Source organism: Cydia pomonella, chromosome 2 (assembly GCF_033807575.1).
Source record: "Cydia pomonella isolate Wapato2018A chromosome 2, ilCydPomo1, whole genome shotgun sequence".
Lineage (NCBI taxonomy): Eukaryota > Metazoa > Arthropoda > Insecta > Lepidoptera > Tortricidae > Cydia > Cydia pomonella.
In genome coordinates this window covers 5,605,275-5,631,604 of record NC_084704.1, presented here as the reverse complement: position 1 = coordinate 5,631,604, position 26,330 = coordinate 5,605,275, and the positions used below count along the sequence as shown (strand labels likewise).

Sequence of the window (26,330 nt, the reverse complement as noted above, 5' to 3'; positions counted from 1 at the left end):
AGCTCAATAGGAATACGGGAAGTGGGTTAAATTTACCCACACAAACATACATATATACTAACAGGGCAAGTTAAATAAAAGCTTGTAATGAGCATCGATCATTGATTGTGTAATAGGTCCTGGACAAGAAGGAACAATTACAAACTTGCCCGATTCGAGCAAATATCTCTAACACAACTGATGTGACTTATTCGTCGAGGCGATGTCGGTCTATCAACTATTCTAGTTGTTATTCTGCCCGATATCCTAGGGTCAGTTGTGACGGAGTTACATCTGGGAAAAACATAACATTTTATGTTCGGTGTATTTGAATTTAGGAAAGGTATTTCATATAATATAAAAGGTTTTATCGACGATTGTACTCTTCTTTCAGTTATCAAGTACGTGATTCTAACGAGCCTAGGCTCCATGAGGTTGCATTGTCTGCAAAGTATGAAAATTTTCAGCTCAGTCGCCTTAATTGCCAAAATCGTTCATCAGAAACTGGTTACACCCTACCCCTACCTTAGTGGGCTGGCCAGTAGAAGTAGTAAAAGCTTGTAAAGTTCTCTGAGAGTAACCATGGCAACGAAGGTACCACAAAAAGTTGAATGCCGTATGTCTCGCCGCCGCAGGGACATAGTATTGGGAGCAGAGGAACAATGGGATTAGGTAACAGTCGGTGCGCCAGGTCGCGAAACGTCACCGAGCCGGTGATTGATGGTCTCGACATCGTTGCGTCACGCCACTTGGGGTCACGGGGTCATTGCCGTCATGAGCGATTACCTATAACTAGTCCTTTGGGCCAATCTTTATGTTTACCTTCATACGTCATTGTACGGGAGGCGACGTTTAAATTATACAAGTATCCTAGCCAGCAGCCATACGTGGCACGTGGTTATTGTGGACTACATGAGTGTCACACGTGCTTTCAAGATGCATAAGAACTTACTGTGATGCTGTGTTAACTCCTCTAACAAACAACTCCAAATTCTCAAACTCCCTGGGTTTCAACATACATCTAGCGCGCGTATGGACTTCCACATGAGAACGCAAGTCATGCTAGAGGGTCTGTACTAGCTCAGGTGACTACCACGACTCACGAGTAACGAAATGCTACATACAGATTAAGTAGTGATGTTATTTAGCTACGGTCATTAGTTAGGTGACGGATGAAGTTTCATATGTAAACAATACCAAATTTCACCGCTGCTGCCGCTCTGCTGGTTGATATACCTAATAGGTATGGTATATATGTACGTTACTTTAGTAAGTCAGTACAGTAACAATTGTACACAGTTTATGAAAATTGATAAACAAGTTGGGGTGGTCCCCGGTTACGACCGCCCGGAACGGTGGGCTTGCGACCCCGTAACGTCGCTGCCGTAAACGACACGGCCGTTTTACGACGACTCGACATCCGTACTCGACTGAAATAATAACGACCCACTCTTTCTCAATAGAGTTTGTTTGGGTACTTCCTATTGACGAATTCCAAAAGGATGACAGACAAATTTTACTGCGATAAGACAATATAAATTCGAAGTCGGTACCTACTCGGTAATTTATTTTTTATCGATCCGTATTAAAATTAAAGTTCCACATCGGCGCACGACTATGTGGAGCATATTTCAGAGCACATTATTCAAAATCTTTGGACTATACTCGAACGCCACTTCTTCTTCTTCTTTCCGTGCCTCTTCCCATTATTTGGGGTCGGCCCTCCTCGTTCTCATGCGCCAGATCGGTCGAGATACTCGAACGCCACACACAATTTAAAAATATATCAAATGAACTTTCGAAGTTCAGAAAGGGCAACTTTACTGAAAATGAATTCTAATATCCTATAAAATGATATGGCGATTGACCAATAGCCCTACATTATTTTTAAGTGAACTAACCAAATGAAAAGCGGTGAATTGTATCAACTGACATTTAATTGGAAGTTAATATCTGGCTATATAGCCCTAACTTTATATCTGACACATCGTGCCCGTGATCGTGAATTTTAAGACTGCCGAGTAGTATTTATAGCACGCCCGGATTTCGCTTTAATGTGAAATGAAAATAAAAACCCTAAAAAGAATTAATTAGGGCGACAGTAAAAGTCACAATTGGGCTTAAATTTACAGTGCTTGCAATGAGAAGTATGTTAATATCGTTGGGTGGAAATTACAGCGATGTCCGATGCAGTTAAAAGTAAATGCGGCGGGCGGCCGGCACGCGAGGCTCACGGAGTAGAAACAGACTAACTAACTACCCCAATGCGGAACATTTTGCATCCGTCTATTTTACTCTCTCTATTTTTTGCTATTTGGATTTTCTAAATAAGCAAGTATTTTAGCAAGGTCGTTTGTTGTTGGATTTGTTATTTTGATTTTGATAAAGTTTGTGCATGCCTATAGTAATAGGTAGTGGTGCCGTTCTTGAGAACGTTCACCGTTTTGTATGGGGAATGTTCTCGAGAACGGCACAACTATATGCATACTTACCTACCTACAACCATCACGTCACGCTATTCACGCTTTATTATATCAACGTATAAGATAGCTCCTAAAAGTTGTCAAAATTCTATATGTACATCAGATTTCAAAGATACCCAGTCCGTAACGAGAACGATCTGAATTAATCAAACATATTTTTAGAGCAAAAAAAACTGCAAAAAAACGTTACTATCCAAAAAATATTATTTACTTATTTTTGACAAAAATAGAGCGCACGAATGTTTCCTCTACAGAAGCAATTAATTCCAAACTCTGGTCGTAACTTATGACATACAATCCGAGAAGAAATATAGCCTCGCAGAAGTTGAGAAGGTTCAGTTGCGTATCAGAGCCGTATCGTACGGTCCGGTTTACGGCCTCGTTACCGGCTGTATCGTTTTTACGGCGCGATTAAAGTGCCCGGCGCCAGCACAGCTACGGCGCAGTAATTGGGGTAAATCTTTTTATTGTGTACCCTACTGCCAAACGGACCGTCGCCTCTTTGCATAGGAAAGCCGTATGCGCATACCTGAATAGCGTGTCTAAAAAAAAAATATTACAATTGTTCTTTCCGTTCAAATGATCCGTTTCCGTTGATGATGATGAAAGATGTTTTTGCAATGATCTTTCATTTCTGAAGTAAAAACCGGGCAAGTGCGAGTCGGACTCGCGCACGAAGGGTTCCGTACCATTATTTATAAATACGGCAAAAAATTATGTTTGTTGTATGGGAGCCCCCCTTAAATATTTATTTTATTCTGTTTTTAGTATTTGTTGTTATAGCGGCAATAGAAATACATCATCTGTGAAAATTTCAACTGTCTAGCTATCACGGTTCATGAGATACAGCCTGGTGACAGACGGACGGACAAACGGACGGACAGCGAAGTCTCAGTAATAGGGTCCCGTTTGACCCTTTGGGTACGGAACCCTAAAAACGAGCTCGATGTAGTATCAAATCAGGTCGTTTCTTAATTAAATATGTAGATACCTGTTGTTTACCTCTTCTTGATTTCCTGTAATTGTTTTCAGGTGTGCAATAAAGAGTATTTGTATTGTACAAATTGTATTAAAGATCGCTATTCTCACTCACTAACTATTCCGCCTTGCTAAAAACTTAGGTCGCCGAAAGAAGCTATGAAGTCCACCAGTGAATTAAACCATTTCACATAGTGTAATTTTGGTATTGTTAAAGGACGGATTATAAACGACAGCATGCAATTTAATCAATACCACGCTGATGTTACATTACAACAAATAAAATATGAAAAACACGAAAATGCTTTATCTGTTTTGTGAACCGCATAAATTATTTAAACGCAGCACGTTTTGGGGCGCATTTTGTCCGAGCGCGGCCTCGCAGCGCATTATCGAAATCTCACCGCAATAATTACATTCGGCCAAACGCGGCCACTCCGTCCATCTGGACCAACTGCATCAATATAAAAGTGGACATTTGCTGACCGATACATAATAATGTGGCTCTGAACATGTTTAATTAATAGTTCATGTTGATCGAGTCAGATAGGTATTGGATTTTTAATGTTATTTACAACGTTCAGTTCCATCTCAATTATGAATAAATAAATATGTATTCATGCTGCGTAATGACAAAACACTAATTGAACATCAAATATTTTGAAAATTGAATAGGAACAAATAATCCGCATGTTTTGCTATAACAGATAAATGGGGTATTAAATGTTTCATTACCGAAACAAATTTTGGTTGAAAAACATTATCAATTTAATTAATTTTGCCATACAATATGTCCCCAATATGTAGCTAGCTACCCATATACTGATGAGCGGACTGGCAAAAATGAAAAAAGACAAAAAACTTGACTTTCAGTCTGACAACTAAACATTAAGTGGAAAGGGCCAGGACCTTTTACAATTAAATGAAAAACGTCAAAAGGTAACTAACAATGACAACACCGCGAGTGCAGAAAACAGGCACAAAATTCATATCAAAAACAAACAGAGGCTGCGTAGGCTGCTTACGCGACTTTGGCCCGGGGCACGCCCGGCCCGGATTATATAGCACCCTCAGCTTATTCAATTAAAAACGGAACTCGCGCGCTTGACTATTCGCAATTTTGGAGGAAGAGCTCATGTTCCCTAAATGAAATTTGTGTTTGGAGCGGTCGTGAACGGAGGAAGGCTCGCGAAAATTCGCTAAGTGCCATCGCTTTTTATCGGTAGCATCAGCTCCGGCTGCTAGTTTCAAATGAAAGGTATAAAACAAACAGTAAAAACTTAGGGGTATGATTTAAAGGATTCAAGGTTCGTGCTTTGCTTGCTTACTTAACAGTTTCCTACAAAAGAATGATGCTCACTCCTTATAAAACAAAATTCCCTGCCGCTTCTGTGTGTATGTATGTTCGCGATAAACTCAAAAACTACTCAACGAATTTCATGCGGTTTTCGCCTAGAGCGATTCTTCAGGAAGGTAGGTTAAGTAAGTATATAATTTGTTAAGGTTTTGTGTAACCTGCGCGAAGCCGGGGCGGGTCGCTAGTTGAGGATAAAACACGTCGCTCTTGTTCGAAGTAATAAATGGATAAATCATTTGATAACTGACTAATTTTCAAGAAATTATATTTAATATGTAAGGTATACCCGGATAAGGGTTATTTCTCAATATAATAGAATATATATAATATATTCTATTATATTTTTACGTAACAATAACAACAATCCAGAGATAAGGAAGCGTCTCTTGTCAACCCTTAGCAATTTAGCAGACAGGGTTGGAGGTCTCCATCAGAAAGTTAGGCGGCTCAAGGACTCGCCAGCCGACTGCGATGGCTCACTCGATAAAGATATTTTGTTTGCGGCGTAAATTGTCGATCCCGCGTTTCGGAGGTTAAGGGCTATACAGAAATCACGAGGAGGGATCACGAGTGGCTTATATATATATATTTTTTTTTTTTTTTTTTTTTTTTTCATGACAATGGGTAGTGTTATTTTGTTGGAAATGTCGGTCGTGGAGTCACGTTTGCCGGATCGCACCATCGGCTGATTACGTTCGCTGGTGCCGTCATTCATTTGCGTCCCGCCCCACTCAATCTCGTTTGTTATGAGCGTGCACCGGGCTGCCCTGCCTCTCGCTTTTTACATTTGATTATTACGCATTACTTTTATACGTTCTTATATAAGTAATGTTTCCAGCAGAGTATTATTATGCTCGCGCAAGTCGCAAGGAGTTGGGTAGTATCATGTAGTATGCTTAAAAAACGTAATATAAAAAAACCGGCCAAGTGCGAGTCGGACTCGCGCACCGACGGTTCCGTACAAACCTGTAGGTATATATTATTATATGATGTAACTTAAAAAATTACGGTTATCGCAATTTCTCCTTTATCAGTGATATAAGACATTGCTTCGTACAAATTTCAAGATTCTGAGTTCACGGGAAGTACCCTGTAGGTTTTGATTCCCTTGCGAGTGTCGAAAATTTGCGGCATAAACGGCTGTATCTTTTGATTGCGTTGGCTTAGAAGTTTGATTTTTTCACGGCTCTAAGGGACAGTAGACCTGAGTATTTGATATAAATTCGAGCTTGATACCTCTACGCGGTCCTGAGAAAATGGGTCTTGACAGACAGACCGACAGACGGAAGGACGGACAACAAAGTGATCCTATAAGGGTTCCGTTTTTTTCCTTTCGAAGTACGGAACCCTAAAAATTGTGCCTTACCGGCTCCTATTTTATTATTTTATAGCATATTGTCATTACTGTATAATAGTAGCAATAATAATTTACTAAAAAATTTAATATTTTTTTATTTAAATAACCTTGTATCAAAACTGAAAAACAAATATGAGATACGTTAGCAGGGCACCACCACATTCTACCTGAACATATGACTGGTTATACGGTAATCCCAACGCAAACTGCATTGTTAACTCTAACGTTAAGGCATTGTATAATCGTGGTATATTGTTTCCCATTCGGGTGCGGCGCGGTAATGCACGCGATTATGAATGATATTGTAAAAGGACATTTGTACAAAGCACTCCCCTCGGCGCCTATTCCTCTTGAGCCGGCACATTAGACCCGTCATTCAGAGAGCCTGGAGTTGCATAAATAAATAACTTGAATTAGAACCCTTCGCGTTCCTTACGAACGGCGGCAGAGGCGGTGAATAATTTTCTTAGCTTTTGTTGAATATATGTATTGTGCGCAAAATATATATCAAATTTTTCAAAAGAATAATACTTTATTTATAAAATGATTTTCTTAAAAAACAGTACATACCAATATTTAGTTGGGCAGATTCTACCGAAACATGACTTTACCGATGCATGAAACATTAGAATTGTTAGCCCACCCCTTAACAAAACAAGACGCTAATCAAATACAAAATAGGGTCATAAAAATCCTTATATCGTATCTAAAAATCGCACTTGAAATAATCAAAGACCGAAATAAAAAAATACAGACAGGATCTGTTGTTGGGCGCTACAATAGATAGCGAGGGGACTCGGGACAGTCATTACAAAAAGCGTCACATCGTACAGGCCGGGTTTAATAATTCCACTCATTTGGCCCCCCCGGCCCCGAGACAATGCCGCCCGCCTAACGGTATCAATCAACATCAAACAGGCTCGCGAGTACACGAGTTGTAGGGTTGAAAGATACTGACAAAAAGACTAAAGAGGCAAAAGCTGTTGCTGAAGAGATTGTGTTTCTGTTTGGCAACTGGACAATATTGACATTACATAATTACTATAATTTTAAAAATGTGTGCAATATTGACTAGATCTATACATGGATAGAGAATATGTTGGACACCGTTTCGATACTTTTGTTTTCGATGTTAGCCAATCAAAAATAAATACAAATTTATACTAAAAATCCTAATTGCAAAGTCGGAATCGTGGGTGTATATCATTACTATCGGAAGCCCATCAGGACCTTCAATCGTGGATGACGAGGGCTTACAATGAAATACGATCGAATGATATTCAACTCAGTCTTTACTGGACAAGACTGATTACAAATCATAGCACACGTAACATTTCTTATCTTAAGCAAACCCAGGAACCGCCACAGACGCCATCTTCTCCCGTTCTTTCTCATCTGAAGATTGATTGACAGCATAACTTCAATTATTTTGACAGCGCACTCTATGACACCTTGGCAGCACTGCGTACCTACATTAACCGTGGTACCGAACATGCATTGTGAATATTGTGATAATGTCGGACCCGATATTACTAGCTGTCCGTTAGGGCGCGTGACAACCCTTAACGAATATGTCACTGTCGCCGGCAATACTTTTATCGCATAGGTCGCAACGCAATGCACGCAAGCGGCACCGAGGGCGCGCCCGCCGGCTAAATGAACTCTCCCATCACCCGTCCGACACAGCCATCACTTTGATCCGCTCCAAATGAAATGGCCAAATGAATAGCTGCAGCACAAATAGATACCCGATCAACAAAACCACTCCGCTCCTCCTAACTTAATCAAACTTTCATTCATGTTACCAACGCGCAAAGGTGCTTCGATTTCCTCCAGGTACAATAAGGAAATTGCTTTCATTTCGCGAATAAAAACAATAGCGGCGTATGTAAATAATATTATTTACGGCGCAAGGTTTTCGTTTTAAACGGGGAGCGTCGTCGAGCGAGGCACAATTTAGCAAACAAGCTTATTGTGAAGTGAGTCCGCCTGCTAACTCGGAATATGGAGTGTCAGTCCGCAAATAGAGCCCGACCCGGCTCCGCTCATACTCACAGGCCCACATGTGCTGTGCGCTAATGAAGACGCGGCATTTACGATTATTTTTATTCATAACCGTTCCGTTTGGACTACGGCTCCCGCACGTGTGAGACGGCAAGGCGGTGGTAATTACCGACCACTACCACGAATATTGCGCTTGTAACGATCTCATTAATCAGTTAATGCGGCATCTTTATCATATCCTGCTGAAAATTCATCTTATTAATGTAGGTGATTTTATATTTTAAAGCAACGTGTAAATTAACAAAGAGGCAACATTGTTCTCGTAATGTTACTGGCACTAAACGCCACGAGAAGACTACTTCAGCATTAACTACGTACGTGGTGCACTAAGTATAGCGCTTTACTTGATTGTTTGCGTACGTGACTCTAGCCGGTACGTTAGTCAGCCATTAGCGTACATCACTCTTGTCCAACGTTGCTAATTCAATACAGAAATGATTCGCTATTTGCATTCCAGTTAAAGTCCAGCCAGAAAATCTCGACTACCTACACTATTTCTGCAAGTGACTTGGTGTTTACGCAGAAGGTATTTTATTCGATATTAGCACGCGCCTGATAGCTTTTTAATAAGCGGTTCCGTGACTCATCGGCCGCATGTCGTCGTTGATTGACTGCGGAGAAGTCTTACACAACGCTGTGCAGATAAATTCAAACGCTAACGGATAGCTGAAGACGGTTTTGAATTAAAATACACGATTACTAATAACACGAACATGAAAATGAAAAAAAAAAGCTTTCCAGTAATTAATAAAAGTTAATTGATTTGTCTGTTGTTCGTTCACTTCATAGACTTTGCTCATGAAACATGTTTTAAAAATACCTCCGTAATATAGAGATTATTCTCGATGACTTGACAGGTTATTAATGAAGCTCCTGCAAGTAAAATAGTACATTACGATACAAGTGCGAAAAATAGGAAATTCGAAACGAGTGGCGATAAATTAAAACACGACCGAAGGGAGTGTTTTAAATCGACACGAGTTGCGAATTACCTATTCGCACATGTATCGTACAACGTTTTACAGTACATATGGCCCTTTAAATGTTCGACACAGTAACGTAATATGCTACTTCTCGCACTAGTGCTATAAAGTAGCCCCATATGTACTGTAAATAGTATTTATATAAAGTACTTACCGAATCAGGATCGTGTGCGTTTGGTGTGGACGGCTGAGGTGGCCTCGGCGGTGGTGGATAACCCTGTGAAAGTAAATACAGATAATAAACAAAACAAAATAGTTCGACTTAGATAACATTATTTTATACGTATACCATTGAACCATTTAGAACTTGGATAGGGAACTTGGAGTAACAATTTACTTGTTATTTCAAATATTTGAATGATCAGTGAAACATATTAAAAGTGACGAAAATGTCATGTTTAATAAATGTAAGACCGGTGTCAGGCATACAATCTCAAGAGATTGTAGTCGGCAACTCAGTTAAGCGACTAATTGAAAACGGCGGCGGGCTTCTACGAAACTATTCCTTTCCACTTCCATCTGCCTTTATGAGAGATATTTTAAAATCTTTCTCGACCCGAGAATTCTTGGAACGGACGCGAAGAATACTATAGGAGATATACTAAGCCACTAGGAATAACTTTACGTTCTCGAGCTACATTGCAGGAAGATAAAATATGTTTGCGATTGAATTAAACATAAACATTTTAGTTAAATCACACCGCCGTTATTTAGCAATAGCCGTTTTAAAACCAACGCAAAAACTGTCTCGCCATAAAAGTAAAACTGTCGACGTTTTAAGTGTCCAATCGTTTCGATTCATGTTAAGCGTTTAAACGACAGCCGAACTAAGTCGAAACTCAATTTCTCCCGTTACATTGAATAACAAAAACAAGTTCGTGCTTACATCGGAGGGAAGAAAGAAATGAGTCTCGAATGCGCCAAAGCGAAACGTAGTTATTTTGTCGACAATTTACTTTGTCGTCCACAGGCAACCCTCATTATCCCCGTCTGCGTGGCAAGTCAAACTTGATCATAGCTTTTCCTTTAGCCTTAATGAATGAACGTTTTAAATGTGTCGACATTAACTAATGATATAACCAGTAAATGTATGTCCTAAACACTTTGATGTATGTATTATTTTTATGAATTGCCTTAGTTGTATATTTCGGTATATTAATATACAAGGTTCGAGGAAACGGAAAAAAATTAACCACGTTTTCCTGAGGTCATAACTCATAAGGAAAAAATCTTATATAAATTTTAGTCATCTCCGTCAAAAAAATATGTTTTAAAAATAATAAGTACAAGTTATTGGAAAATTTATCGATTGTAAAAACTAGTCTAAATGTTCCTTGTCACTTTGATATCTGTCAATAAGGACGTCTAGCTAGACTAAATCCCAGAGTGGCGACACAACATCGCCATCAAAAAGACGTTATGCACTGAAACACAATAAAAAAACTTTTTTTAAATTGATATTAACTCTAAAACTAGGCGAATTAAAATAAAGTTTATATGACATTTTTGTCTCAAATACGATCCGGAATATACTGTTAAAATCTTTCCGTTTCCTCGCGGGCACCGTGTAATATTATCGCTGTCCGTGACAGGCTTTAGAATAATGCAACTTATTACGTTTTTCAGAAGTATAAAGTTTGAAGCAGCCAAATTTGCTAAACGAGGCGGTCACTCGTCTTTCGATAGTTCTTATTCATATTCTTTAACACACTTATCTTAATCACGATTCTGTCATAACCTCGTGTAGGTTAGTTCTGAAATGGATTAGTCGAGCGATGTTAGCAAGAAATTGAGCATGTTTTCGCGGAATAGCTTTTATATTCGGGCGTCTGTCGTTGAAACTGACGTTTCAAGCGGCGTCGCATGATATCGACGGCGTAACAAGTTCTAATCTTTCAAACGTGCTCCTCGTGTGTAATAGCCGGAGGGGGGAGGGGGCAAAATTACTACGACTACCAGACCCTTAATTCCCGGAGCTTAACGAGTGTTAACCTCAGACAAACCAGTATAAGTATTATCTCCAATTATGCATAGTTGTTACGGCTTTCAAATCACACAAATACTAGTTCGACTGAGCTTAGTAAGTACCAGGACTAAAAGTCCAGAGATTGCGGTATCTCTTCGCATACCGAATTTAGATTTGAATGGAACTAACTGGCGCTAGTGAATCCGAAAGAGTACTTCGATTGTGCCGGGTGCAGTGTAAATGAGAGTTTGCGGTTAGAGCCGGAACGGTTTGGCTGCAGTCCGCCTTCGCACTTGTTATACTAATGGTAAACGAATCGCTATAAGTACGCTCTCTCCTCGTGCATAGTTGTTACGGATTTTAAGGTCACGTTACCCTGGCTAGCCAAAGTGTTAAACTCGCTTGTACTCGGTAGGCAATAAGAGCACAGCCTGCAACCGCCCGCACTAAATCGTGCCGTCGTCAGGCTAGACCTTTGACGTCCGTTCCGAGAGTCACTTCAAATAGGGTTGGCTACTTTCAATGTTTCCTCTTTGAATTTTCTTCCTTCGTTCGCGCAATATAGTCAGGATGCACCCTCCTCTGTGAGTCTGACAGCTGCCCTGCTTCTTTTTAATACAGAGCGAATCATGCTAACACGAACAACCAATCTTGTTTGTCCTTTGCAGAATTTTGAGCATTTGTGTCCTGCATTAAATAGTAACCAAAACACATTTTAAGGAGCGAAGTGAGATGAAGCACGACGTATTAATTTTAGTTTCCTTTTTACTTGGCTAGAATATGATTATTCTGCAGGGGTGGCTCGGCCCCATTTGTTAGTGTACATTCCGGCAACCCTGGCCGCGTATTCTTGTTGGTTGCGCGAGTGAGGGCGAGTTGGGAGCCAAATGTAACATGACATCGAGATAGGTAACAAATATGTGTAATCAGAGAGCGGCGGTACACTGGTTTGTTTGAGTAAACGAGTATGTGAGCGTTTGGAGCGACAGGCGTGCCCGAGAATGCGCCACAGTCAGCGCTTTAGAGGCTTCCTGCTAGCGAGGGCGATATGCCACACTAAAGTTCGCAGAATCTGTAGCATTTTGCTGTATGTTTATGCGAGCCAGCCGAAGCACAAGAACTATTGAATGAAATATGTTTCATGAGGGTTAAATTCCCCGGATGCCTTCTATTATGTATATGAATTTACTTGTTGCATAGCAGAATCGTGAACAATTGATTATTTTAGAAAAGAGGTTTCGCATTAACTCACATGTAAAATTATAATTTTGAGGCAAATTAAATGCAAACTAAACTGAAATCAAAAATTACAATGTAATTACTTAATACATAATTATCGAAAACTAGATAATACGACCAAAAATGTATGTCAGCGTTCACAAATAGGTATAAAGCAATCTTTTCATTGTCAATAAATAACTTTTTTAGAAACAATCGGTTTCAGTAATATCAAATGGTAATCATAACATATCATTGAATATCTAAAGAAACTCCAAATCATAAAAGTACCTATGTCAGTCAAATTCCTTAAGGCAAAAATCCCTGAGACCCACTTCAGAAGAGTCGAGCAATTAATCGCACGGCCTTTGACAATATATTTCCTTGACAATAAAATATACTGTGTTATCTGTTTTTTACTGGCGGGCTAGCAGCGCGCAGAGCTGTCGCGAGCGACTGTGGGGGAATATTAAAGCGGTCCGCCGGACCATTATAACTTGTCATTCTGGCCCAGTTATGTTCTGCGAGCTTTGGAGATAGCGCGGCTTAAGTAAACGACACTTTTGTATTTTTAAAGACGTAAGCTTTAGCAAGCTAAAGTCAATATGAATGAAGTATTATAAGGGTTAATTATATTAGAGGTTTGATGTTTTAATTGTATGTAAAAACAAATCTACAAATATAAACCACAGTATCGCATCGTAATGAACGTTGGTTAAATGTTGGAGTCCAGTAAAATATAATTAGTGATTCCTCATTACCGCGCTGGCCCCTCTGGACGTTCGTGCGTCTACGGGCTTATGGTTATTAATAACGCCGGCCGGCCCGCCCCGCCCCGCGCCCCCACTCGCCCCCTCGCTCGTCCGAGCCGCGCGTCTGACATTTTAATTCCGGACCCGCACCGCAAGCCTTTTATATCGACATTATTTTATCGACACACAAACTTCTCTATATTGTTACGTTGAAGCAATCTATTTACAATATTTACATGACGCTGAACCTACAACTTCGTTGATTGCTGTCGCTGTCGCTGTGAGCATTCATAAGTGAATTTACATTCAATTTAACGTACAAATGTGGCATAGGGTCGTCTATATTTTATCTATGCTAAGATAACCAAGTGGTAGTGGCACTGGTAGAGTACAACTATTCAATAGGAACATTTTTTCTTCAAACACAAAACAAACATACTATTAGAAGTATTAGAACAAATGAAATTATTTTCAGAAAATATTTTGATTTGTTTTTATTTCAAGTAGAAACATGATACGGTAACGTTTTCTTAGTATATGACATTTATTGCAGTTTACAAAACAAACATTTTTAATCGTTTAACCATCCAAAACATACAGAGAGTTAAATACATACATATTTTAAATTGAAAATACTGTAGCTATTTCTATTAGATCACTTCCGTAGATTTACAGGAGCGAATAGCAATTCAGCAGTTATACGTGCAGGCCGAGTAAGTTGAGCGAGAGTTGGTATAATAGCATGTTACATCGAGTCGAAGTTACGGGGAACATCACTAGCTACAATGGCGGTCGGGCGAGCGCAGGTCGAGCAAAACATGGCTGCCTGGTAGGCGGTGCGCGCGACAGGGACCGCGCTAGCGCCGGTTAGTTCTGTCCCCGTTGCTCTCGCACGCAACACGCGCATCGATCTCCACTCGCCGTACTCGCCCCCAGCACCAGAAAGGCGGAACTAACAAAATTACTGAGCGCTTTCGAGCCGCTAATCATAAAATAAGATACGACGTTTCATTTCGAGCGTAGAACACTCTAGCGATCACGATGCTGGAATGGCCCTTGACTCTCGAAATTCTCTACTGACATCGTGGAGTATTAGCCGCGCGTCGCTCGGTGGGACTTTTGTGAAGCCTACTGAGAAACAATTTCTTTTTTAGACGTTATATTACATCGATATGCGAATTAAGCAGATTACACTTCACTGTTTGCTTAGTAACGATAGTATTATCATGCATTAGGTACATTGTTAATTACTCTTGCAGTACTTTATCTTATTTTGCTGTCGGTCGGGAACAAGGGTAACTGTCGGCTGTCTGACAGGTGTAATAAAGATTTGAATAGACGGGTATCGGCGCTCTCGGCTCCGGTTACGTTAGCATAAATTGGAGGCGAAGTTCTCGTAACCCTAACGGAGTGTTTAGAGAGAAGCGTAAAGTTAAATCGACAGAAGACGCCGCTCCCGAGGGTTGGTGTTTTGCTCCGTCTATCATGTGATAGCTAACTGACATTTAATTTATTCTACGATAAAGTATTTTCTCTCATAATTATCGATGAGAATTTAAGCATGAATTGCGTGCTTTTAACTAATTTAAGGCCTAATTTACGAACTTGACAAAAAACGACTGGGACGACTCAAGACCAAGTAATGTCACTTTGATAGTTGTATCTACGTTAGTAAACACTAATTACCTTGCTAATATCGTATTTCATTCAGGCAACTCTAGAAAACACAAATCGGAAGCAACCTTCTACCTTAGGACACAAAGTTCAAATTTAAAGTAGATGCTAAAGACGTGGTTATGGAATACGTTTAATATGTAGGAAGATGTAGTTAAGGAGCATGTCTTATCGTTGGCAGCAGGCCGCCGGCCACGTGCGGCCCATGCAACTCGGGAGCATAGTAGAATATGTAAATCTCCGAGGAACCGAGCGTGCCAAAAACCCTTCGCTCACGTTTCACAATGAATTATTCGACCGCTGCAGTAGGTGGCTCTGATCATATGCAGTCACGCACACATATGACACGGCACGGCGTGTATGACATGCCTACGTTTATTATAATTAGGGGGAAATTACTGAAATTTTTAATTAAGCTTATAACCATTCATGTAACACAGAAAAGTATCTACCTAAAAGATAATGTGCCTTTGCAATGATAAGTCATCAAAAAAAACCGTAGCATTTGAGCATTCCTCTATTTTTCTGAAATTACTCATAGCTAAGGAATTCCGTTGCAGAGTCTCAAAATATGCAACCCGGAATGAGTTTTATGGGCGTCTCGCCACTGGAGCTGCTTTATAAACCAGCAAGTTAGTTAATTTAGAACAAAGTAAACAAATAAGACAGTTATGACAAAGGCCACTTATTACCGCCCCGCCCACGCCCACGGCTGAAATAAACAAAACCACGGGCCGAGGGTTGCGTCCAATGCAATAACAGTTAAGTTCATAATCATAACCCGAGTTTCACCTAGCCGACTTTAGAGTAGGTATAAATAAAGCTTTTCTTCGGAGATTTCAATTCGTGAGTGAAATATTTTCTCTAAGGCAACCTTAGCAGACAGTTTTCATTAAACTCCGCTAAGTCTTTTTGGTAGACGAGACGAAATTTGCACCGAAACGTCATACCGTGGATTGGGGTTACTTTGATTCCTGGGTTTACTTTGATAAAAACTTTACCTCAGGTTCAAAATCGAATATTACGCTTTCTGAACACATCCTTTGGATTTTTTTTACGGTTGGCAAGATTGAACGTCTTTGCCAGTTTGTTATTTGTGTCCATGGGATAAACCACGTCGATCGATGAGAAAAAAATTAAAATATGTAAGTATTCGTTTTGAGTACTTTTAATAGCCTGTATATTTATTTAAACTTTATTGCACAGTATAACAAATAACGTACAAATGGCGAACTTAATGCCTAAAGGCATTCTCTACCAGTCAACCATTAGGCTAAACAGAAACAGTAGTACGTGCAGGCATTAAAAAAATAACAGAATAAGTAACTTAAAACAAGCAATATAGCGATAAATAATATATACTAACGGTAATAAACTTACATAAATATACTATAATTATATACACATACATATATATTAATTTAACTACCCAGTGCAAAGATACTATGACTACGATATGTTTAACTTCTAATGTACAATGTTCTATATAGTAAATACATAAATTTCAAAATCAGGCATGTATCGGCCTATAACATCGATTCTTGTTCCAAATCATAGTCATAGCAACCATTTGTATTTCTTTTGTTTTTGTGGGGTGTCATTGTCTTCATTGATCACCTATCATGGTTTACTTTGATCACTGATCAATGACACCCGGCGTAATATAGTTTTTTAGATTATTTAGATAATCAATGGATTTACAGAAGTTTTCTTAACTGATTTTTGTTTTATTGTTTTAGAATAGTGCCTGGATCATATAAAAAAACGATTAGGCTGCTCAGCATATCGGAACTACTCTGAAAAAGTTTTAAACAGCTGTGACAGAAGTGGTGGAAGGCAGGCTGTCGATACGCCAAGCATCCGAACATCATAGTATTGTTGATTACAATTTGTTAGTAAATTTTGATACCTTTTTATTGTTAAGTCTAAAACTACGTCCAAAAGAGAGGTATGGGCATTGTGAATGTCATCTAGCTTTGTGTGGTAGGGCACAGCCAGTGGATGTCATTCCAGATCTAGAGCAGAGCCCAACTGGAGAAGTACCTCCACCTTACAGAAAACAGCAGCCAAATAACACTAGACCCTACTCATAGTGTTGTGTTCCTGCCGGTGAGTAAGGTTGCCAGAGCTCAATGAGGGGGGCGGGTTTAGGGTTGGCAACGCGCATGTAACTCCTCTGGAGTTGCAGGCGTACATAGGCTACGGAGACTGCTTACCATCAGGCGGGCCGTATGCTTGTTTGCCACCGACGTAGTATAAAAAAAAAAAAAATGTAAAATATGAGACTGTTTTGCAATAAAGTTGTTTTTTCCTAAACTGTCCTTGTTTCTATTTGTCAAAGTAACCCCAAGTGTACAAAAATCGTTTTAAATCCTAAACCTGCGAACGGATTTTTTTTTATATTTTGAAGTTTTACTCTCTATATATCGAATTCCATCGAAAAAAAAGGCGTTATCAAAGTAACCTCAAGTTCAGTTTAAAGTTGATCACCACTATTTTTTTTAAGACAATTAAAACTTTTAAATATGTTATTAGTGAAATCGATAGAGGAGCCAAAACCGAATCGTCAATTTTTTTTAGATTAATTATAAAATTGATCAGTAATTCCAGTTCGCGGTATTTAATTTGTGACGTGTTACATTTTCAAGAATATTTAAACGAGACCATTCATGATAATTACGAATATGATGATTCTGAAGAGCCTTATTGATCATTAAGGTACCAAGATGTACAGTTTGTCTATTGAACGTGTTAAATCAGAAAGTAAAGGACGCAAAGTAAACATCAAATGACTGTAGTAAAACCCGGAATTAGATAAACATCGACGAAATCAACTTCAGAGCATTCGAAATCGGAGAAAAGCCGTTTATCTTGCCGGTTCACTTCGCTATCTCGCGCAAACGTATTTCAGTAGAGCAGTCGACTCGGCTGAAATTATCGAAAATTTCCGCCGCCGCCGCCTTCCCGCGATATCGGGGCGATAAACGAAATGCAAACATGACCAGTGTTGCCAACTCGCGAGTTTAAAAAGCTGCCAAAACATAATATGTATTACCAAACAACTGAAAACATCCATCCAGCAGTTTTGTTTGTGTTTTATTGTATCTGTTATTATAATGCTTCATATCATAATTGATTGTTACTATGATTCGGTCACGTTATGTTCCAATGTGTAGGGAAGGCAAACAAATTATATCCAGCTTGAAACGAATTTAGTATACCTTTGGGTTGGTGCTTTACGCACATTAGCGTCCCCTCCCCTCCTCGTGACGCACCCCCCCCCCCCCTTTTTAGAATGAAATATGACCCGTTTGACGGTTTATTTTCATTGTCGAGAAAAGTATTAGAGTTAGGAAAAAAATGTCAATGTGAGAAATAATCCTTAATAATATTTTAACAAATAAGCTTATATTCAGGGTTTGAGATCCGGATTTCCGCCAAATATAAGATCCGGATCCCACAGATCCGTGAAATATGGTCATAGACCTATAGCAGAAACAATTTTCAAATGAAATTTATAAAGGAAATTTCACGCAATCGCTTTTGGGTCTAGGACCTAGAATGTCCTTACAGTGCTAGTGAGTTAGGGCGGTCCAGGAATGTATGAAAAAAAAATGGTATTTTATTCTCGCTTCACAAGTCTTGTCTCGTTCCATTGTTTACAAAAATTAAATATACCAAAAGCTAGCTTCCTATTACCTCATTTAGAGGTCGCGATCTCGCGATGATTTGCAAGAGTATATTAATATAGAAGTCAAAAATTTCAAATTCTAAAATCAGCAGATATGACCGGTCGAGCGTAAGCAAAACTCATTTAGGAATTCGTATTCGTCTCCCCCTTTGTGCATGACATATTTAGTATTTTTAGATATCAAAATGCTAAAAAATGCATGAAAATGAAGTAAAAATGGCTTATAGTTGACTTTTAAGGCTACAGTGCCGACCTAGTCCATCAACTTTGCACGAAAAATAAAGTCTAATACTACGTGATCATCAACGAAAATACATATACATATATGTCGTGGATTTATTTTATTGACTACCAAAATGATTTTCAAATGAAAACTGAATTATCGTGAAATTTATATTACGCTACAATTTTATATAGTAATATGAGATCTAATCGAGTAGAAAACGCCTTGTGGAAGGAGAATAAAAAATATATATTTTGGACCTGTTATGAGTGTTGTTATCGCTGGTATTGTTTGTGTATTAATCGTGTAGGTTCCCCTTCTTCTGTTTGGGAAAATAACATGCGCTACTGACTGAGTAATATTGACATGATATTGCTCAACTTTTGTCATTCTTTGCAGTAACTTACAGGATTTCTATTACTTTTATACTACATTCTGAAAGAATGAGCTAGATATTTATTTTAAGCAATTTACTTACCTCAATTTAACGACTATGTTTCAAAGGTGCAGAAAGTAAGTTTTTTTGTGTGATTTTATCAAACCGGTAATACGGATCCGTATTATTCGAATTATACGAATATCCAGATCCGTCAAATTTTAATATCCGAAATATCCGGACCCGAAAAATTGATCTTGCAAACCCTAGTTATAATTTTTTTGATATGATGCACCATTTTTATACTATAGCTAGATGAACTTCGACAAATTTAGCCGTTAAACAAGCTGGTTCTCCCTATACGCTTTCTTTCAGTACTATGTTATATTCAATTTCATCTAGCTGTAACATTTGTTTTTTATTCGGGATGCTTACTGCTTAAAATACATAGGTTAATAGACTTATTTACTAGATGCAAATTACAAGCTTCCACATATATTGACAATGATATACGATGATATAAAAAAGAAAACCTTTTTAATTAAGAGTTGAATATTTCTTTCATTGACATTTTATTCCAACAAATGCATACTTTTCCCAAAGAATAAAAAAACTGTCAACCGGGATATATTTCATGCTAAAAGGTGGAGGTTGCATTAGGGGGTGTGGAGGGGACGCTAGTGTGCGTAAAATACCATATCCAAAGGTATACCGCACCGGTCATACCGCATTAGTTTAAATTTGGATATAATTTGTTTTTTATTTGACCGAATCACGATCCGTATGTGCATCTGTCATCTGATAAAGTGACGTACGTTGCGTTACGTGGACGTTATTATGGAACAATTCTAAACTTTAAAAAAAAACTTACTTAATAACCATAAACACCCAATGTATCATAAATCTATTACAAGGAACCGCTAATATTGGTCAATTTGATTTAGCAAGTTGGCCAGTTATGGCTTAGAAACGGGTAAAAGTTAGAGGTATACGATTGCTTAAAAAATACTAAATTCATCACCTAATATGCGAAGCAGTCAAAAATTCAACACTTAATACGTCGTCCGCCCACCAGCTCGCTCATCGCCACATGTGGCTTACATTACGGTCCGACAAAACACCGGTTCCGATAGTTCTCAAAACAACGTGATCGTTATGCGTTTCTTTAGTGCGAACCGTAATCAGGGGCGGAACGTTTTCGCCGTTTTCAACACACTGGTCGGGTCGTGTATGATAAAGGTACATCGATAACAGTGATTTGTTATCTATTGCACAGCTCTAGTTTTATACGTGCGTCATCCAGCAGGCTATGCAATCAACTGATTGCAATTTTCTGGGTATGTATTGACATTGCCACACGTTATAAAAATTGCCCATACAGAGTCGGCCGTGCTATTTATTAGGTATATATTAATCTCATATGAAACATTTTATAATGATTGCGGAGTCAAGATAAAGCTCAATGCACAAACGGGCACGTCAGCGGGCACGCTCAGTCCCGCGCACGCACGCTCACACCCGCTCCCGCCGTGTGTGTGTGTGTGTGTGTGCATTGAGCTTAGAAGGGAGCGACATTAATAAGGTTACCCTTACGGAATCATTGAGACATAGTCATAGTGGTATTCGTATTATAAAACGATATATTTACTTTCAAGTATTTTAGTTATTCATTTACGGACAAGGCTTTTATATGTACCTACACAGGGCAAGTGCATGTAAGTAAGAACCGCAGTACTTGATCTTAATACATTACCAGCAGACTAACTTGGACCACCGGACCAAGTTGAAATGTGTAATTCTAATATTTACTAGCAGGCTTCGATAGTAACAAAGGTCATGCTTGAATTACTGGAGTAACAATGCACGTTTAAATTACGTAACGATGCTTTGCGCGGTGAGGGTCGAGGTGGAAAGGTTCGCCAGTTGCTTGCTTGAGGCAAATTTGCTCGTCGGAGTCTAACACGATTCGTGGGTTGCACCACTTGCAGCACGCACAATAATGTCAATAACCAAACTGATCAGCGTTGAAAAGAGAGCTGGTAGCTATCATCCCACATAGAGAACTTTTACTGAACTGAACTTTTACTTTTAATGAACTACAATGACGTTACCCGAAGGTTTATTGCAGACGTCAACAGATACGTGGTGCTAATGAAGCGGCGGCGCGTGATGGATTTGGGTCGGGCGCTCCATATCTTGCGTCGGTGACAGTCTTCACACGCTTGACGGCGCTCTAGCTGCGGCTCGTAGCAGCGAGCGAGCCTCTATGTGGTGCTGGCATTTACCTGGTGCTGAGGAGGTGGCTGCGCCCCGTGGGGCGGGTGGTGCGGCGGGTGCTGCGAGTCTTGCGTCGGGGACAGCCCGCCGGGCGCGCTCGGTGGCGCTCCGGGGCTCGGCGCGCCCGGCGGCTGCGAAGGAGGCTGTGGTGAACCGCCTCTCTCGTAGCCCTGAAAACATTTGCTAATTTAACAATGCAATACTTGGTATCATAATTATTTAAATCGATGAACGTGCCTGATGTGTCCAGTAGCATAAAGGCCGGACTATTGGATATTTATAACTTTATTTAAGAGTTAAAAAAAGAACGACACATGTAGTAGAAACAGCAACGATGTTCATCAATATTTTATTTAAACAGCGGGGGTCATACTTATTACTTCCACTGCACCAAATGTACAGGGTAAGTTGGGTAGTGATTCGGGGTAGTTGGCCATAGTTTTTTTTAACGCGATAAAAAAATAAGTTTAATAAACTTAGATCGATCGACTTTCGAAAATGAAACAAACCAAAAATTATTTCTATTAAGAACAGCATTTTTCATTTTTATTTCTCTAGTCCCTTTTCTTCTCAAGACCCCGTTTAGGGCACCTAATACCAGCAAACAGCGCACTCAAAGTAATCATGGAGTAGAAGAGGCTCTTGATATTTTTTCCCACACAATAGGTATCTTTATCAATTAACTCATTTTTCCTTTTTTATTAGTTATCATATCGGAACCTTCGGAACACCTAATCCGTGCTAGAAACATCTTCATAATTGTGTACCTTCACGGCCATATGGCCATAATACCCATAACTTGATCTGGTCATCTCTCCTTTTAGCCTGGGAGAGAAGACCACGCCTAAAATCAAAACAAGTTGAGACTCGAGCTTCATTCTTATTTAGGTTAGAACCAAACTACAACCGTATACTTTGCACCAAAAGCAAATAACACCATTAGAATAAGACACTTTACCCAAAATGTTGATCACATTCTTGCTGCCAAGCATTACGTGAAGCGTACTAAACAAGAACTAGCGAAATCTAAACATCAGAACCATGAAATATTTCGATGGTCCATCTCGCCCTTATGGCTATCTACCCCGGAATTACCCTAATGTAATTGTGGTCAGAATAGAATTACATTTTTTTATCATTTCTATACATCTACCTTAAAACCCAGCTACAGTAAAGTATAAATTGACAGAATCAATTTATTGAACACCTATCATATGTGGCATTATCTATGAAAAGGGACCTTATTGTCGATGACGCTTACGCCGCATTGCGTCGCGCAGCGTTGTATTTGTATCGGAGCATCGTTTATAACGGCGAAAATTGAAATGTAAATTAAATTACATTTACTAGATCATAAGTAATATGTAAGACCTTAATAGAACGATTAAGATATCTAAACACATGGCATGAAGTTGCGGAAAATAGCACCGCGGTAAACATGTTTCATACAGATGTCGAGCAACAATCTAAAGGTCACAGCTCATTAGAGCCACCCCGCACCCGACCCTCACCGCCTCGCCTCGAGCGGTTAGTATTCTTCGTATGGATTTCTAGGGGCATGCGCTCACTACACCAACTTCGTACCACCACCGGATACGTTGATGTAGTGAGCGCATGCCCATAGAAATCCATACGAAGAATACTAACCGCTCGAGGCGAGGCGGTGAGGGTCGGGTGCGGGGTGGCTCTAATGAGCTGTGACCTTAATCGGTATGAGACCGTACGATTAATCATCTAAGCCGTCCTTGGCCATGACTCACTTAAACAATCCCATAGCGATCGAATCAACCGACTCCGAGACCGACACAAACCTATATTTTGTTGGCACGCTACCGCATTCTGTCGAAGAGATTTGCAACTATAATAAGCTGTAAGTATATGATAACGTGAGTTAACATTGTTACTTTTTGTTGTTTAGCTGTTTTTTTTCTTATTTTAATTATGCAACAACTTTCAATCTTAAGGCCAAAGTACACCGGCTGTGCGTACACAGAAAAAAAATAGTTCTCCAGCCAAGTAAATACTCTTGTGTCAAGACATTTTGTGTTTCCTATACTTATAAGGAAACAATAAAATTCTTGCGTCAAGATATAAAATATTTCAAAGTTTATTATTTAAGCTAAAAAATTAAATTCTCTATCCGAGCTATAAAAAGTTTTTTTTAAAAAGCTCATTATTCTCACCAAGAGCGTTTACGTTTTGTTTTAAGTATTGTATTTTTTTAAATTGAACCTAACTGTGTTAGTGCAATACTTAAAGAACTTGTGCCAAGAAACTTTGTTTCTTGGGGTTAGATACTCATAATTGAATTGAGAATTATATTTGTCCATAAAAACAAGAAAAAGTATTGGTTCAAGAGTGCGTTACTCAATGTGAAATACGATATTATTTATATCTAGAGCTGAAATCTCTTAGCGCCAAGTTTAGTATGTCTTGAATAAAGAATGCATTTTCGAAAACCATGTTTTCGTCATTTGGTTGTGGTCACATGGTTGAAATCTTTGTAGTTTTCAATAATCCTCTTTATCTTCTTCCTCGCGTTGTCCCGGCATTTTGCCACGGCTCATGGGAGCCTGGGGTCCGCTTGGAAACTAATCCCGAGAGAATTGGCGTAGGCACTAGTTAAACTAGAGGCCTTATTGGGATTAGCCCGGTTACCTCACGATGTTTTTCTTCTTCACCGAAAAGCGACTGGTGAATATCAAATGTTCGTACAGAAGTTCCGAAAAACTCATAATGTACGAGCCGGGGTTTGAACCCGCGACCTCCGGATTGCAAGTCATACGCTCTTACCGCTAGGCCACCAGCGCTCTTGTCCCCTTCATCAAATTTATTGATACTATTTTATGTAAAAGTCTCAAATCAAAGTTTTGGTGCTTTTTCTTTTAAATAGCTTTGGCTCTTGACTGTATATTGACAACATCAAACCAAGAATTAATCGCTCTTGCGTAAAAACTTAAGTCTCAAAGCAACATTTTAGTGCTTCTTCTTTGAAATAGCTTTGGCTCTTGACTGTAGGTTGAAAACATCAAACCAAGAATTTATCGCTCTTGTCTAAAAACTTAAAGTCTCAAAGGAAAATTTTGGTGCTTCTTCTTTGAAATAGCTTTGGCTCTTGACTGTAGGTTGAAAACATCAAACCAAGAATTAATGGTTCTTGTATAAAAACTTAAAAGTCTCAAAGGAAAAATTTGGTGGTTCTTCTTTGGAATTTGGTAATATTTTTGGTTTGAGGTAGAGTTACTCAAGATAAAACCGTTTTTTAAGAGCGTGCTATATCTCTTTCTAAGCCTTTTTTTTTCTTGCTGCGAATAATGAATATCTTAACTCAAATCACTACCATTCGCTTTAAAAATGTGTAAAGATAAAACTAAATAATTTTTATTCTCCTTTTAAAAATTATGTTGTTTTTAACTCAAGACATATTTATTGGACTAAGCAATTTATTATTTTATTTAAGCAACCGTGCGCAAGAGAGTTTTGCGTTTTGAATTAAGATATCTTTTTTTATCTGTGTAGACGTGCACGTTAGCGTGCGCTAAAATGTTGGAGCTGTGCATGTACCTACACGTCACGCAAGCGGTGTGCCGTCTCTTATAATGTTCTGTATATTACAACGCGCACGTGCAATTCTATGCGCACGCGTAATAGGATATCGCACAATAGTTCTTGCGAGTTGTGTATAACTCGAACTAATATGGAGGAAGATTTTCTAAAACATTCATTTTTCTATGCGACCGATAAAAGAAAATAATTCAGTGCATTACCAGTGTCGCTCACGGGTGGAATCGCTTTTAAGCAATTCAGAAGACAAAGGCAATCAAGATTTGATAGCAATTTTCAAGATTTCGTTTAAAAGCAAAACTGAGGTATGTTGGATCGACCATATTAGACAGATCATCTCAATAAGGCGCCTGCGGCAAATACTTACAATCTAAGTAATCAAATTTCAATTCGCCTCACAATCAACCAAAGATTTGAAACTACCATCCGACAACACTAAGGTATGAAACAATCGCGCACGTGCAGGGGTCGTCGGCCGCGGCCTTGACCGTGCATCCATTATGCACACCCGTTTACTTGCGAACGAGTGCACTACGCACCTACCAGTACCTACTATACAATGTCTGCACAGCCGCAATTAGCGTCGAGCCTCGCTAAATATTGGATGAGGCCGGCGCAGAAAACATTTCATTTCAGTCGGCCGTGCATGAATGGCTGGAGTGACGTGATGAAAGTAATAGCTTTCTGATGAAACACCCCATAAAATAGTGTTTTCTCCCTACTTCGCCCTCCAACGGCCTTGAGACCAATGCATTTGTTATGCACAATAAATTATTACACTTCTTTTCCAATTCCAGGGAACTCCATGATATGAGGAACATATACAAACGACTCTTCTACTTTTCCGAGACTATAGGTACTTACTATTGGCCTTGATCATGTATCTAAGAGGTACGCATATTAAAGGCATTAAGCTCCATACTCTTTGCAATTACACTGAGCTCACTGAGAAATGGACGTAATAAGATGAGCGCAAAAGAAATCTCCACGTCATTAATGTGTGATGAATAAATTCTTTCATCATTATCATAGAGAAATAAGAAGTAATAGAGTGCTCACTCCATACATCAGTTTTGGTACCAAAATGCTTATTATATACGATTTTCCGCTAATATTATAACCAGAGTAACCGGAACTCTATTTTCAACTCCTACACTTACTCTGGTTATAATATTAGCTGAAAATCGTTGAGCATTAGCCTTTTTTTTGCCGCGATATCTATTGTCGAGTAGCAGTACTGAGGGTTCCGCTATTTGATGCTAGATGTCGACTGCGAATATAATAATCATTTTGGTACCAAAACTGATGTATGGAGTGAGCACTCTATTACTTCTTATTTCTCTATGTCATTATGCAATTCTCTTACCAAGAGCACAACGGGGAACAAA

The 26,330-nt window shown here is 39.2% G+C and overlaps 1 protein-coding gene across 1 annotated transcript in view; it reads right to left on the bottom strand.

Moving 5' to 3' along the window:
* LOC133532047 (trithorax group protein osa) overlaps positions 1 to 26,330 on the bottom strand; it is a 113,906-nt gene that overhangs the window by 51,273 nt on the left and 36,303 nt on the right. Inside the window, exons 3-4 of the mRNA XM_061870538.1 lie at positions 21,387 to 21,548; positions 9,356 to 9,418 (exon numbers count right to left, since the gene is read on the bottom strand). Coding sequence (XP_061726522.1) covers positions 9,356 to 9,418; positions 21,387 to 21,548 — 225 coding nt within the window. The remainder of the gene's footprint in view (positions 1 to 9,355; positions 9,419 to 21,386; positions 21,549 to 26,330) is intronic.